General features: G+C 44.4%; 1 protein-coding gene across 1 annotated transcript in view; it reads left to right on the top strand.

The window, feature by feature from the left end:
• Positions 1-12,709, top strand: part of LOC144673084 (NACHT, LRR and PYD domains-containing protein 3-like) — a 37,167-nt gene that overhangs the window by 2,801 nt on the left and 21,657 nt on the right. The window contains exons 3-4 of the mRNA XM_078535082.1: positions 4,992-5,166; positions 7,301-7,386. Coding sequence (XP_078391208.1) covers positions 4,992-5,166; positions 7,301-7,386 — 261 coding nt within the window. The remainder of the gene's footprint in view (positions 1-4,991; positions 5,167-7,300; positions 7,387-12,709) is intronic.

The following is a 12,709-nucleotide window of genomic DNA, read 5'->3' as shown; positions in this document are numbered from 1 at the left end:
GTCCTGTCTCATGTCCTTGGACTCTGTGATACAATAAAACACCTCAATCTACAGAGGTGCTACATTCAGTGTGAAGGCCTCCAGCGGCTGGAAAACGTTCTGTACAAATATCAGAGTTTGAGGTAATTGCTTGTTTGGTCCTGGAGCTCGTATTTTGATTATTGAAGTAAAATTTACTATCTTATAAATGAAAAAATAAATAACTTCCAGTTCAAGAAAAAAGAGGCAGAGTCAGAAAAAACTTTACAAAATAAGATGAGTGTGAAATTCCAAATTAGAAAATAAGAATAATACTTTTGAGAACAAATTGTTGGGATACTTAATGGTGAATCAAATAATTTAAGCGTGGGATTTTGATGATAAGAAATAGGGCTAATTATATACAAAGGGAAAATAATATAGTTAGTCTAAGGATAATAAACAGCAAGGGAGATAAAAATAACTTAAATAATAATAATTATAAACCATATCAACTGTAAGCTGTACTCATCACAAGGAAAATAAGTCCTATATATCATCATAATTAATCAAATTGTTTCTGGCGGGAGGGTGAAATATCTTAAATTTAGATAATTACGAAAAAAGACCTTTCAAATTCAAATTATTTAAATTTACTCTCAATTCTGTTCATTTAATGAGGAAACCTGCTGCTGACCTAAAAGTTCGAATTCCCCCATTGCATGTTCATACCCAGAAGGCAGGCAGACATGCTAGACAACTGGGAGGTATTTTCAGGAATCTGTACCATTGGCTGGTTCTTACACAGAGTGGACAGTCTCTGGTAGAACTGACAGTTGGACAGTTACAACAGGATTTTCTGATAATCCACCCCACATCTGTGAAACTGCTGCAAGCTGGGAACTCCCGGAAATTCCCGGAAATATCATAAAAGCTGCACCTGCAGTAAATGTAGAGGTTATTTAATGGGGAATAATGTGGGAAACATCCCTCCCAGATCAACTACGGGAACAGGGACATGTCAACTTTGTAACAGGACAGAATAAACTTTCCTTGTTGCATAAAATCCAGCGGATAGATTTTACAGCAGCAATTAGCACACTTTGACAATATCCAGTAATAGCTGGAAATCAAGATGTGGAAGGGAGAGAGGAACCTGGTGAATTTAGAATCACTTAGGAAGCAGTGCTGAGTGAACTGATGGAGCTGCAGGCTGACAAGACTCCGCATCCTGATGGGCTTCATCTTAGGGTCTTAAAAGAGGTGACTAATGAGGTATTGGATGCGCTGGTGTTAATTTTCCAATATTCGCTAGATTCTGGAAAGGTTCCATCAGATTGGAAAGTAGCAAATATAACCCCTCTATTCAAGAAGGGAGGGAGGCAGAAAGCAGGAAACTATAAATCAGTTAGCTTGACGTCTGAAGTGGGGAAGGTGTTAGAATCGATCATTAAGGGGGTTATAGCTGGGCATCTAGAGAAACTCAAGTAATCGGGAAGAGTAAACATGGTTTTGTGAAAGGGCAATCATGTATAACCAATTTAATGAAGTTCTTTGAAGGAGCGACATGTGCAGTGGATAGAGGGAAGCCTGTAGGCATACTGTGCTTGGATTTCCAGAGGCATTTGTTAAAGTGCCACATCAAAGGTTATTGCATAAAATCGATGGGATTAGGAAAACTGCGGAAATTTCTCTGAACTATAGCAATAGTCTCACCTGCGGTAAAGGTAGAGCCTGTTTAATGCTAAATAAATTGGGGGACAGCCCTTCCCTGTCAACGAGGAGAACAGGGACACTTCAACTTTGTTAAGGGGAGAGAATAAAATTTCCTTGTTGTATAAAATCCAGGGGGATGGATTTTAAAGCAACAGCTAGCAGAGTTTCACAATATAATTCACTCCGAGGTGTTATACAGAGTAATGTCATGCAAAGAGTTATGAAGGACATGGAATCACTGCTTTAATTCTTGGAAAATTGGACCGTTCTTATAAAAGCCCCAGTATTAACGAAGAACAGAAATGAGACAAGTTTCCTCAAACTTGGCCGGCCAGTCACTGAGCTTCAGGAGAGTAATTCTGATCATCAGGGATTGAGGCCAAACAGGGGGACATTTAGATGCTTCACACAGACAACTCTCTGTCTAATAAATATTGAGAGGGGTGAAAGTGGTATTCACCAGTAGTTAAATTAATGATAGTGAATTGTTCCCCCGTTTACACTGCTCACTGTTTCCTTTTCCCTTCAATTGAAAGGAAAATCGGGTGAGCTGTAGTATGGGCGGGTGATCCAATATCACCCATCATACACTATCAACAAAAGATCAAATTACCCCCAATAGATTTAATTTACAGTAACAGTAAAATCTCTGCATTGATTTCTGATGTTGCTTCCATGTTTCCTGTGATATTGGGAAAAACAATTGAATCTGATCTGAGTTTTTATTCAATGTAACTACATTTCGGGCTCCCCGAAGGAGGGAAACAGAGGCAGCGGAGGGAGGAGGCGAAATTGCCAAGAATACTGGCACCGGCAGTGTGTCAATTTCAAGATGCTGATGCTCGTCTCATCGTGAATCACCAAGAGTAGGCGGGTTGGGACAGGAATGTCAAGTAAGACAGTTGAGAACTTTGTTCAGCAGATAATAAGGTTTGAGATTTAAAGTTCTAAAGGGGTGGACAGTTTACCTGTTCATCTGAAGGAACGTGGGCACAAAGTGGGAGCCACACATGGCTGCCACAGCCCGATAAGAAGGTCAGTGGGATAGGCATTTAGTAAGGAGGTGCCTTGGTGCTGTGGAGGTGGCAGGGAGGGTGGAAACTCAGGATTTGAATGGGGTTGGCACTCCCAGCAGTGCGAAGGAAACTCAGGATTTGAATGGGGTTGGCACTCCCAGCAGTGCGGAGGGAAACTCAGGATTTGAATGGGATTGGCACTCCCAGCAGTGCGGAGGGAAACTCAGGATTTGAATGGGGTTGGCACTCCCAGCAGTGCGGAGAGAAACTCAGGATTTGAATGGGGTTGGCACTCCCAGCAGTGCGGAGGGAAACTCAGGATTTGAATGGGGTTGACACTCCCAGCAGTGTGGAGGGAAACTCAGGATATGAATAGGGTTGGCACTCTCAGCAGTGCGGAGAGAAACTCAGGATTTGAATGGGGTTGGCACTCCCAGCAGTGTGGGGGTAAAAGAGGGAGAAAGGCTGCCAAGAACAATTGAGAGGCCACCTTCCCAGAAGGAAGGCTCCAGCTGTCAGATGTTGGATGAGGGGCAACTCCTCCGCAGGGAGGGCAGAATCCCAGGCATCAGAAGGGCACGGGAGAGGAAAGAGGGGCAGGAAGGTAACAGAGGCCGAAAATTCAATACAGGAACTGTTGCTGAAGACGGAGCTATCAAGGCCCAGTGATGGTGGATATTGTGACTCTTCAGGCAGTGCCCACATACATCTGTGTCCTCAATGCTGAATACCTCACGGCGCTGGTCACAGTTATTGTGGCATTGAACTGCTTCACTTCTGGCTCCTTCCAAGGATCGGGTGTGGACCTTAGAGACATGTCACATGTGGCTGCTCACCAGGCCATCTCACAGGTCATGGATTCACTTTTAGCTAGAGCTGGACAGCGCATTCATTTAATAACAGGGAGGCCTTGCAGGGACACGGGGATTCCCCCAGGGGCAGAGTATCACTGATTGAACCCATTGGCCATCAAGGCACCCAGTGACTGGCCAGGGAGATCCATACAGGAAGGGCTTCCACTCCCTCAATGACTCGTCTGTGACCACAACAAAAACTTCCTCCATGTGTGCACTCACTTTCCTGGCAGCTGCCATGATACTTCATCCTCCAAAGTCTGTGTCCTAGAGGATAACGGATATTCCTCGAAGAAATGTTCCTGAGCTCTCTGTGGGAGTCCCAGAAAGAGGCGCAATGGTTGGACAACCATCGAACAGGACATCAGGCTTCTGAAGATGTGATTCCAGTGCCTGGACCAGGCAGGTGGTGACCTCCAATCCCCTCTTGCAAGTGTCTCTGTCAGTGTGGAAATCTGCTGCATTCTCCATAACATGGCTCTCCAGAGAGGTGTGGACCTTGAGGAGAATGAGGCACTGGGATGATACAGCTCATCGAAGGAACAGCAGGCTGTGAGAGAGGAGGTGAAGGGAGAGGACGCTGAACAAAGTGAAGCCCCTGCTGCATGATGAGGTGGCTTCCTCCTGCCCCCCTCGGGGAAGAGGAACTCGCCCCCGGCCCCTCCCTCATGGCCTCCAGTTTGGCAGCGATAAAGTGAGGGGATTCTCTGCCCTGGGTACCAAGCCTCGGGCTTCCTTGTGACATCTCACCTCCCTCTGGTGCTGTGGGAGGCTTTGGTACAATCTCCTGATCTCTCCCTCAGGACAACCAGCAGCCTCAGTGATGGCTGCCAAGTGAACAGGAAATCTGGCTCCATGACAAATAATGATGACCCCATTTAAAAATCATAACTTTAATCACTTTCCCACCGGTTGTGGGTTTTGGACCCAAAATAATCTTGTTCCTTGCCTCCATTGTGAAAATTCAGCCTGTTTTAATGTGTTTCTCATTTCTCTGTTTAGACTAAGTCATAATAATCTGGGAGATTCAGAAGTGAAACTACTGTCGCGGTCCTGAGGAATCCAGGCTGTAAAATTCAGGAACCGGAGTAAGTACCGGACTATGTGAGTTTGTGTTTATAATAACCGGATGTCTGACACTGTATTTTATTATTGGTTTCAGGATTTTGGTTATTAATAGCACTATGTACGTTATTATGAGTATTAGTAATAGGATTCATATTATCAGTGGGGTGAAAATGGACATGAAATGGCAGGGATGTAAAACAGGTAAAATCACATTTTCTGGTGTCTATAGGAACACCTGATATTGAGGACTATTGAAGTAGACCCATATCGCAGATGTCCGATGCAGTGCTGACTATTCTGCAGCTCCATTCATGTCCAATTTCACCCCCACCTGTATTTTGTCCAGATTTCCACTGTTTTCTCTCCCTCTGATCTCCAGACTGTGTAACAACACTCTCACAGTTTCTTGTGCTAAGGATCTTGCCTCCGCTCTTAGTACAAACCGGTCACTGACGAACCTGGATCTAAGTAATAATAAACTGAAAGATTCTGGAGTGAAACTTCTGTCTGCAGCTCTGAGGAATATAGGTAGTAAAATTCAGAAACTGAGTTTAGTACATAAGAACATAAGAAATAGGATTAGGAGTTGGTCATTTGGACCCTCAATTCTGCTCTGCTATTCAATAAGATCATGGCTGATCTGCTTGTGTTTTGAATTTCACAATCCTATCTACTGCTGATAATCTTTGATTCCCTTGCCTAACAAGAATCTATCCAGTTCTACCTTAAAAATATTCAATAACCCCGCCTCCTCCACCTTCTGAGGCAGAGAGTTCCACAGTCTCACAACTGTCTGAGAGAAAACAAAGTCTCATATCTGTCCTTAAATGAAAAACCCTAATTTTAAAAACAATGACCCCGAGTTCTGGACTCACCCACAGGAGGAAAAATCTTTTCCATGTCCACCTCATCAAGACCATTCAGTATCTTATTATACTGAAATCAAATCACCCCTCATGCTTTTAAACTCCAGTTGAAACAAGCACAGTCTGTCCAACCTTTCCTCACAAGACAACCCACTCATTCCAGGTATCAATCCAGGAAACCACCTGTGAACTTCCTCCAACGCATTTACATCCTTCCTTAAATAAGGAGACCAAAACTACACACTATTCAAGATATGGTCTTACCAATGCCCCGTATAACTGAAGCATAACATTCTTACTTCTCTGTTCAATTCCCCTTTAATAAAGGACAGCATTCCATTAGCCTTCTGAATTACTTGCTGTACCTGCAAACTAACTTTTTATGACTCATGTACTAGAACACCCAGATCCATCTACACCTCGGAATTCTGCTGTCGTTCTCTCTTTAAATAATACTTTACTTTTTTATTATTCCTGCCAATTTGAACAACTTCACATTTTCCCACTTTATAATCCATGTGCCAGATTTTTGCTCACTCAACTTATCTATAGCCATCTGCAACCTCCTTCTATCCTCTTGACAACATACTTTCCAACCTATTCTTTGTATCATCTGAAAATTTAGTGACCGTGCCATCACTCCCTTCAGGTAAATCATTGATGTAAATTGTAAAAAGCTGAGACCCCAGCACAGATCCCTGCGGGACTCCACTCGACACATCCTGCTTTTCAGAAAAAAGACCCATTTATACATCCTCTGCTTTCTGCCAGCCAACCAATCTCCTATCCATGCTAATATGTTACCCCCTACACCACCAGCATTTCTTGTCCACAGTAACCTTTGGCATGGCACCTTATCAAATGCCTTCTGGATATTCAAGTACAGTCTGTCTACAATCTCCCTTTATCCACAGTGCATATTACTCCTTCAAATAATTCCCAATAAACTGGTTAAATATGGGCAGAATTTTCGGGTTGGCGAGCGTGGGTGGGGCCTGCTCACCGACACATAAAATGACGCACGGTGACATCGGACGGGAGTCTCAGCGTCACCGCGCGCTAATTAGATTTTCAGTTTGGCGGGTGTGCAGCCAAACTGTCAAAGGCCTATTGAGGCCTTTAAGAAAGTAATGAAAGTAGTTCAGAATGCTGCCTGTCCAACCTTAAGGTTGGGGGGCAGGCAAAGAGTCCAGGTGGCCTTCACATTTTTCATAAAACCTCATCCATGGGCGGGATTAGGTTTCATGAAGGGTTTATTAATTAAATCAAACATTTTAAAACATTTGATAAACACTGTCTCATGAGGGGACATGTTGAAATAATATTTTGTGTCTTTAATAAAAACTTTCATTCCACAATTAATCTCGGTGAGGCCGCTCTGTGCCTCAGGGAGATTTCTGTCTCTGTCACCCGCGCATGTGTGAAAGATCGCACGCCCCGACTCAGGGAATCCCCCCTCCCCACTCCCGTTGCCCCCACAGGGAGTGTTCAGCGCTTCGGGGGCGTGCGTCACGCTGGGTGGGCTTTAATTGTCCCGCCCACGTAAAATGGCGGCACAGCCTCGATCTGGGGCGCCCATCGGGATCGCGCCCGACCCCACCCAACCCCCATCCCTTTCTGCCCATGATTTTCCTTTCACAAAACCATGCTGACTCTACCTGATTACCCGAGTTTTTCTCAGTGTTTAGCTATCACCCCCTTAATGATCAATTTTAACAACTTCCCCACCACAAATACCTATAGTTTCCTATTTTGTGCCTCGCTCAAGGTTTTAATGTTTCGGTTTATTTAATTTCAAAGTCTTAGTTATTTTTATTTATAGATCTACCTTAACTCCCACACCAGCCTAAGCCTGCACACTGTCCCTCCCACTGGGCACTTACCGGCCAATCAACGCACTGGCTTCCTGTGACGTCACAATCGCCTTTACCCCCCCCACTGTTGCCTGACAGCAGCTGAAACGGTGCATTCCTCAGCTCCCGACTGCCCCCTGCAGCTCCGCTCCCACTCCCAGCAAGGTCGGCCGCTCTGCAATCCCTGGTCTTTATTTGTAGGCATTCCTCAGCTCCCGAATGCCCCCTGCAGCTCCGCTCCTACTCCCAGCAAGGTCGGCCACTCTGCAATCCTTGGTCTTTATTTACAGGCGCTTCTCAGAACCTAACTGCCTCCTGCAGCTCTGCTCTGTCTCCCAGCAAGGTACCAGACTGTGGAATTATGTTTATAATAACTGCATGTCTGATGCTGTAAAGTATTATGATTATCAGTAATAGTGTCACTAATAAACACTGCACATTATCATTACTACAAGTATTAGTGTTATTAATAAACACCACGGATTTACTCTGATTCATGAAATGTTTCTCTCCATGATCTCCAGCCGGATAGTAACAGCCTCATATATTCATAGCTCCCCTCTCAGCACAAATTGGGCACTGATGAGCCTGGACCTGAGTTACGACAAACTGCAAGATTCAAGAATAATACCTTCAAAACTCATTTAAAGTCATTCTCAAAGACATGAATCAGAATTAAAAACTGGACAAAACGATTATTGCTTCTACAATTCCCATGGTGGAATTTTATGGTGCCTCTCGCCAGCGGGATTTTCCAGACCCCGCCGAAGTCAATGGATTTTGAACGGCCCATCCTATTTTACAGCCCCTCCCGTGCAGTAAAATTCCCCCCCATATTGTATTCTTACATTTTTAGCTTAGCTTAATTAGACATTCACATTATAGATCTTTAAACTAGAAAGCTTCTCAGTTTGTAATAAAAGTGTAAAACATTCACAAATATATTGGTAAGGCAGATAATAAACTATCAAAATGAATCAGCTATCACAGTCTGTGGCTCCCAATAACCCAACAGTAAAATTCAGAAACTGTGTGAGATGTTGTTTCTGATAACAGGATGTTGAACACTGTACAGTATCATTAGTATCAGTCATGGTGTCATCAACAACAACATCAACTTTCATTCATATAGCAGCTTTAATATAGTAAATTGTCCCAAGACACTTCACAAGAGTGTTATCGAACAGACTTGGGCAGCGTGGAAAATGAGATATTAGGACAGGCAACTAAAAGCCAAGTCAGGGAGGAAGGTTTTAACGAGAGTGTTAAAGGAGAAGAGAGGGGTAGAGAGGTGGAAGGAATTAGGAAGGGAAATCCAAAGCTTGGGGCTGAAGAGCTCAAGGCGCAGCTGCCAATGACAATAATTTCCATATTTAATAATCTGAAACATAAACACGTTGTTATTATTAGTATTGGGAATAGTGTTATTTAAAATAAAACTTATTAATAGCACATAATTAGCTTGGCAGCGAAGTTAAAGCCCAAGTAATAAAAGGGACTGTGACAGCATGGATATAAAGTTGTCTGAGTGACAGGAAACAGAAAATAGTTGTTAATGGTTGTTTTTCAGTTCGAGGAAGCAGACAGTGGAGCTCTCCACCGGTTGCTTCAGGACGAGCAGTATTACATTTCTTGATATATGCTAATGACTTAGACTTGGGTGCACCTAAAAATGAGGCACCAAACTGGTGAAGCTACAACCCAGGACAACTTGCATGCTAACTAATGGGAGAAGAACATGATCCCACAACCAACCGATAAGATCAAAGTTTTGTACACCTGTCACATCCAGTTGTGAATGGTGATGGGCGATTAAACAGCTCACTGGAGGAAAAGGCTCCACCAATATTCCCATCCTCAATGGGGGAGGCCAGACACGTCTGACGATTATTGGCTCAAACAGTCCAATTTAACTGGGTCAGACCCATTCTTAGAACATTAAAGTTGGCTTTCCCCATATTAATTATTCTTACTCTGAACTGTTCTTTGTTTTATCCCATAGTCAGCTTTAACCTTATGATGCAGTGATCACTCCTTTAGACTTGATCCACTTGGCCCATGTCATTCCAAAGTATCATGTCAAGCTGTGCATCCTCTCTCACACTGGAAACACGCTGCTGTAGAACAATTTCCTGGTCACTCTAGGAATTCTGGCCCCTCTCTGCCTGTCACATTAATACTATCCCAGTCTATATTTGGAAAATTAAAGTTCCCCATTATAACTACTCTATAATTCTTGCACCTCTCTGGAATTTCCTTGCAAATTTGTTCTTCTCCAACTTTCCCCTAGTTGGTAGCCTAGAGACTAGCAATGTAATTGCACCTTTTTTGTTCCATAGATCGAGCCATATAAATTCTGCCCTTGTCCTCTTTGGATCATCCCCTTTCTCCAGCACTGAAATATTCTGCTTAATCATTCCAACCAAACCATTCCATTTTCTCACTTTCCTATCTTTCCTGAATACCATATATTCAGACCAATCTTATTTACCACACTCCATGCATTCACAAACATGCTCTGTAACGCTGATTTAGACTTTAGTGTCTTCTCCCTTACTCTGTACAGACTTAATAACTTATTATTTCCTACTCTAGTGCTATATATTTCTCGCAGTATTCCTTGGTATTCCTCTCTGTTATTACCTGCTGTTTCCCACACTCCTGCCAAGTTAGTTTAAAGCCTCCCCAATACCAGGAGCAAATCACCAGGAACTCAGCTCCAGCTCTGTTCCGGTGCAATCCATCTGACCTGTAGAGGTCCCACCTCCCTCAGAGCTGCTTACAAAGTCCCAGCAATTCTAAATCCCTTTCCCCTGCACCATCTTTCCAGCCACTAATTCATCTGCTTACCCTCCTATTTCTGTGTTCACTTGTGCGGGATACAAGGAGTTATCCAGAGATTAATGCTTTTCAGGCTGCGCTTGCTAATTTCTTACCTAGCTCCCTAACTTCTGTCTGCAGGGAAACAGTCTCAGTATATGCTACTGAACTTTAAAGACTGATGCTTCACTTAAGGGGTTATGAATCTTTCGAATTCTCTATCCCAGAGGGTTGTGGATGCCAATCGTTGAATAAATAATTCTAAGGCTGAGATGGACAGGTTTTTGGTCCCTCATGGGATTGAGCAACATGGGGTGTGGGTGGGAAAGTGGAGTTGAAACCCTCGGTCATCCATGATCATATTGTCTGAGCAGGCTATTCCGGCTCCTATTTCGCTGTTCTTGTGCAGCAAGACCTAGAGAATTTGTAGGCTTGGCCTGATAAGTGGCACATAACAAATGCACCACACAAGAGCCAGGCAGTTACCATCTCCAACAACAGAGAATCTAACCTTTCCACCGCTCGACCACCACCTCCACCCACCTCCCAGCCCATAGAGGCTGGGAATTCTGCAGTGAGTTACTCACCTCCTGACACCCCAAAATCTCTTAACTATCTAGAAGGCCACAAGTCAGGAATATGAAGGAATGCTCTCCACTTGCCTGGATCAGTGCAGCTCTAACAACAATCAAGAATCTCGACACAATCCAGGGCAAATGAGCATGCTTGTACAGAATCCCATTGACCATCTTAACATCCATTCCCTCCACCACCGACCCACATTGGGGGCAGCATCACACCAAGACTCCTTCAACAGCAAATTCCAAAACCGTGGCCTCTACCACCTGGAAGGACAAGGTCAGTTGATGCATCAGAAACTGCAAGTGCCCCTCGAAGTCACACACCATCATGAGTTGGAACTATATCCCCGTCCCTGCACTGTCACCTGGTCAAAACGTGCAAGTGAAGCTTGAGATTCAACATACAGACGTGTTCCATGTGAATCTTTACTTAGACACCCATTTAATATAATTAATCTTCCACCTTGTGCAGCTCTGTTGCTGTTTCTTTGAATGTCTTTAACATTTCCCTTGAACCGTTAGCACATGAGGCAAAAATGCTGGGAATGAATTGAACTTATTCTGTGTTGTCCTTCCATTGTCACCCTTTGCAGGAGGCAGTGAACTGTTAAAGGCCCAGTAATGTCCTTAAAATAATAGTGAAAGATTAATTTTGTGATGCACCATCTTAAAATTCATTGAAGACACATACACAGCAAGGTGATATGTCACAATAAAATATAACCCTGTGAAACCCAAGTGCAATGAGATGAACCTTTTAAAGTGATGATGTAGGCTCCTACGTTGTGCTCCCCCTGCGCTGTCAGCTGAGGTGGAGGCAGGGTGCTGACCTTTCTCCTCCGAGGATTTCAATGACCATGGTGGTTGTCCTCTGGTTCCCTGAGGTCTGGAGGGCCCCAGCATACTGAGGACCTCCTGCACAGATACTGGAATAGGCTCTGTTATCGTGGGTTTGTGAGGTGCTGGTGTTCCGGTCAGAGCAGTGGAGGACCCGCTGCCAAATCCAGGAGCACTGTGAGAGGAGCCCCCAGATGCTGCAGGCAGTCTCTCCTATACACTTTCAGGGCACATTGGACCCTCCCTGCTCACCTGAGGAGTCCGAGGACTTGGTGGTGATCCAGTCACCTCACCCCATCTCACCCAACCATTGCTCATGGAGGTGGTGATGAGATGCAGGTCAGTGTGTATCTCCAATCGTTGGTCTGCTGGATTGACTGTCCATCAAGGTCACCAATCTCTCAGTACAGGATGCCTAGAGCACTCATGCCCAGGACAAAGCAATACTCATCGCTTGGATTAACTCCTACAGCCTTTGTGTCTGGTTACACACAGCTTCTTTATGTTAACATACCTCATGCTGCAGTTCCAACATCTGCTACCTTGTTGAACACGCATGTGACATGTCATCAGCCTGAAGCTTGACATTGCCTTTCCCTCACAGAGACCTCCGAGTGTGAGTGACCTTGGCTATTACTGTCTCCATCAGCTGCTCGGGCGTGTCTGTACTGTTCACCAGATTGTGACTCCTTTACTAATGGAATGTGACTATCTCCCGACGTGATAGTGGTGGAGGGTGCGAGGGGAATAATGTGACGGTGCACGCTCTGAGGTCCCCTTCTCGTCCTCAGAGGTGGATGGCTGTCACCCGGTCACAGCACTCGATCTGTGAAAGAAAAAATAGTGTTTCTAGGGAAATGTTTGTTTTGTGCTCGCCAGAGGGTCTCCTGTGTCCATCCATTAGGGCACTCATTCTCTCAGCTGCACAACCCACCTCAACGTCAATGATTGCCCAACCTGCCTCCAGATCTCCCAGTTCATGTGTCTGAATTTCCATGGGTGGAAGGATGAGGAGATCTGGGGTACAGTGACCCATCTTGGCTCAGTCCCTCTCGTCAGCTGTTTTCATCTGCAAGCATAGAAATCTTCATGTAACTCGCCCATCAAAGAGACACACTAGCCTATACTGGTGGCAGCCTG

The sequence above is a fragment of the Cetorhinus maximus genome, unplaced genomic scaffold (genome assembly GCF_964194155.1).
Source record: "Cetorhinus maximus unplaced genomic scaffold, sCetMax3.hap1.1 HAP1_SCAFFOLD_254, whole genome shotgun sequence".
NCBI lineage: Eukaryota > Metazoa > Chordata > Chondrichthyes > Lamniformes > Cetorhinidae > Cetorhinus > Cetorhinus maximus.
The sequence above is the reverse complement of the archived record's forward strand: the minus strand, read 5'-3'. Positions and strand labels throughout refer to the sequence as shown.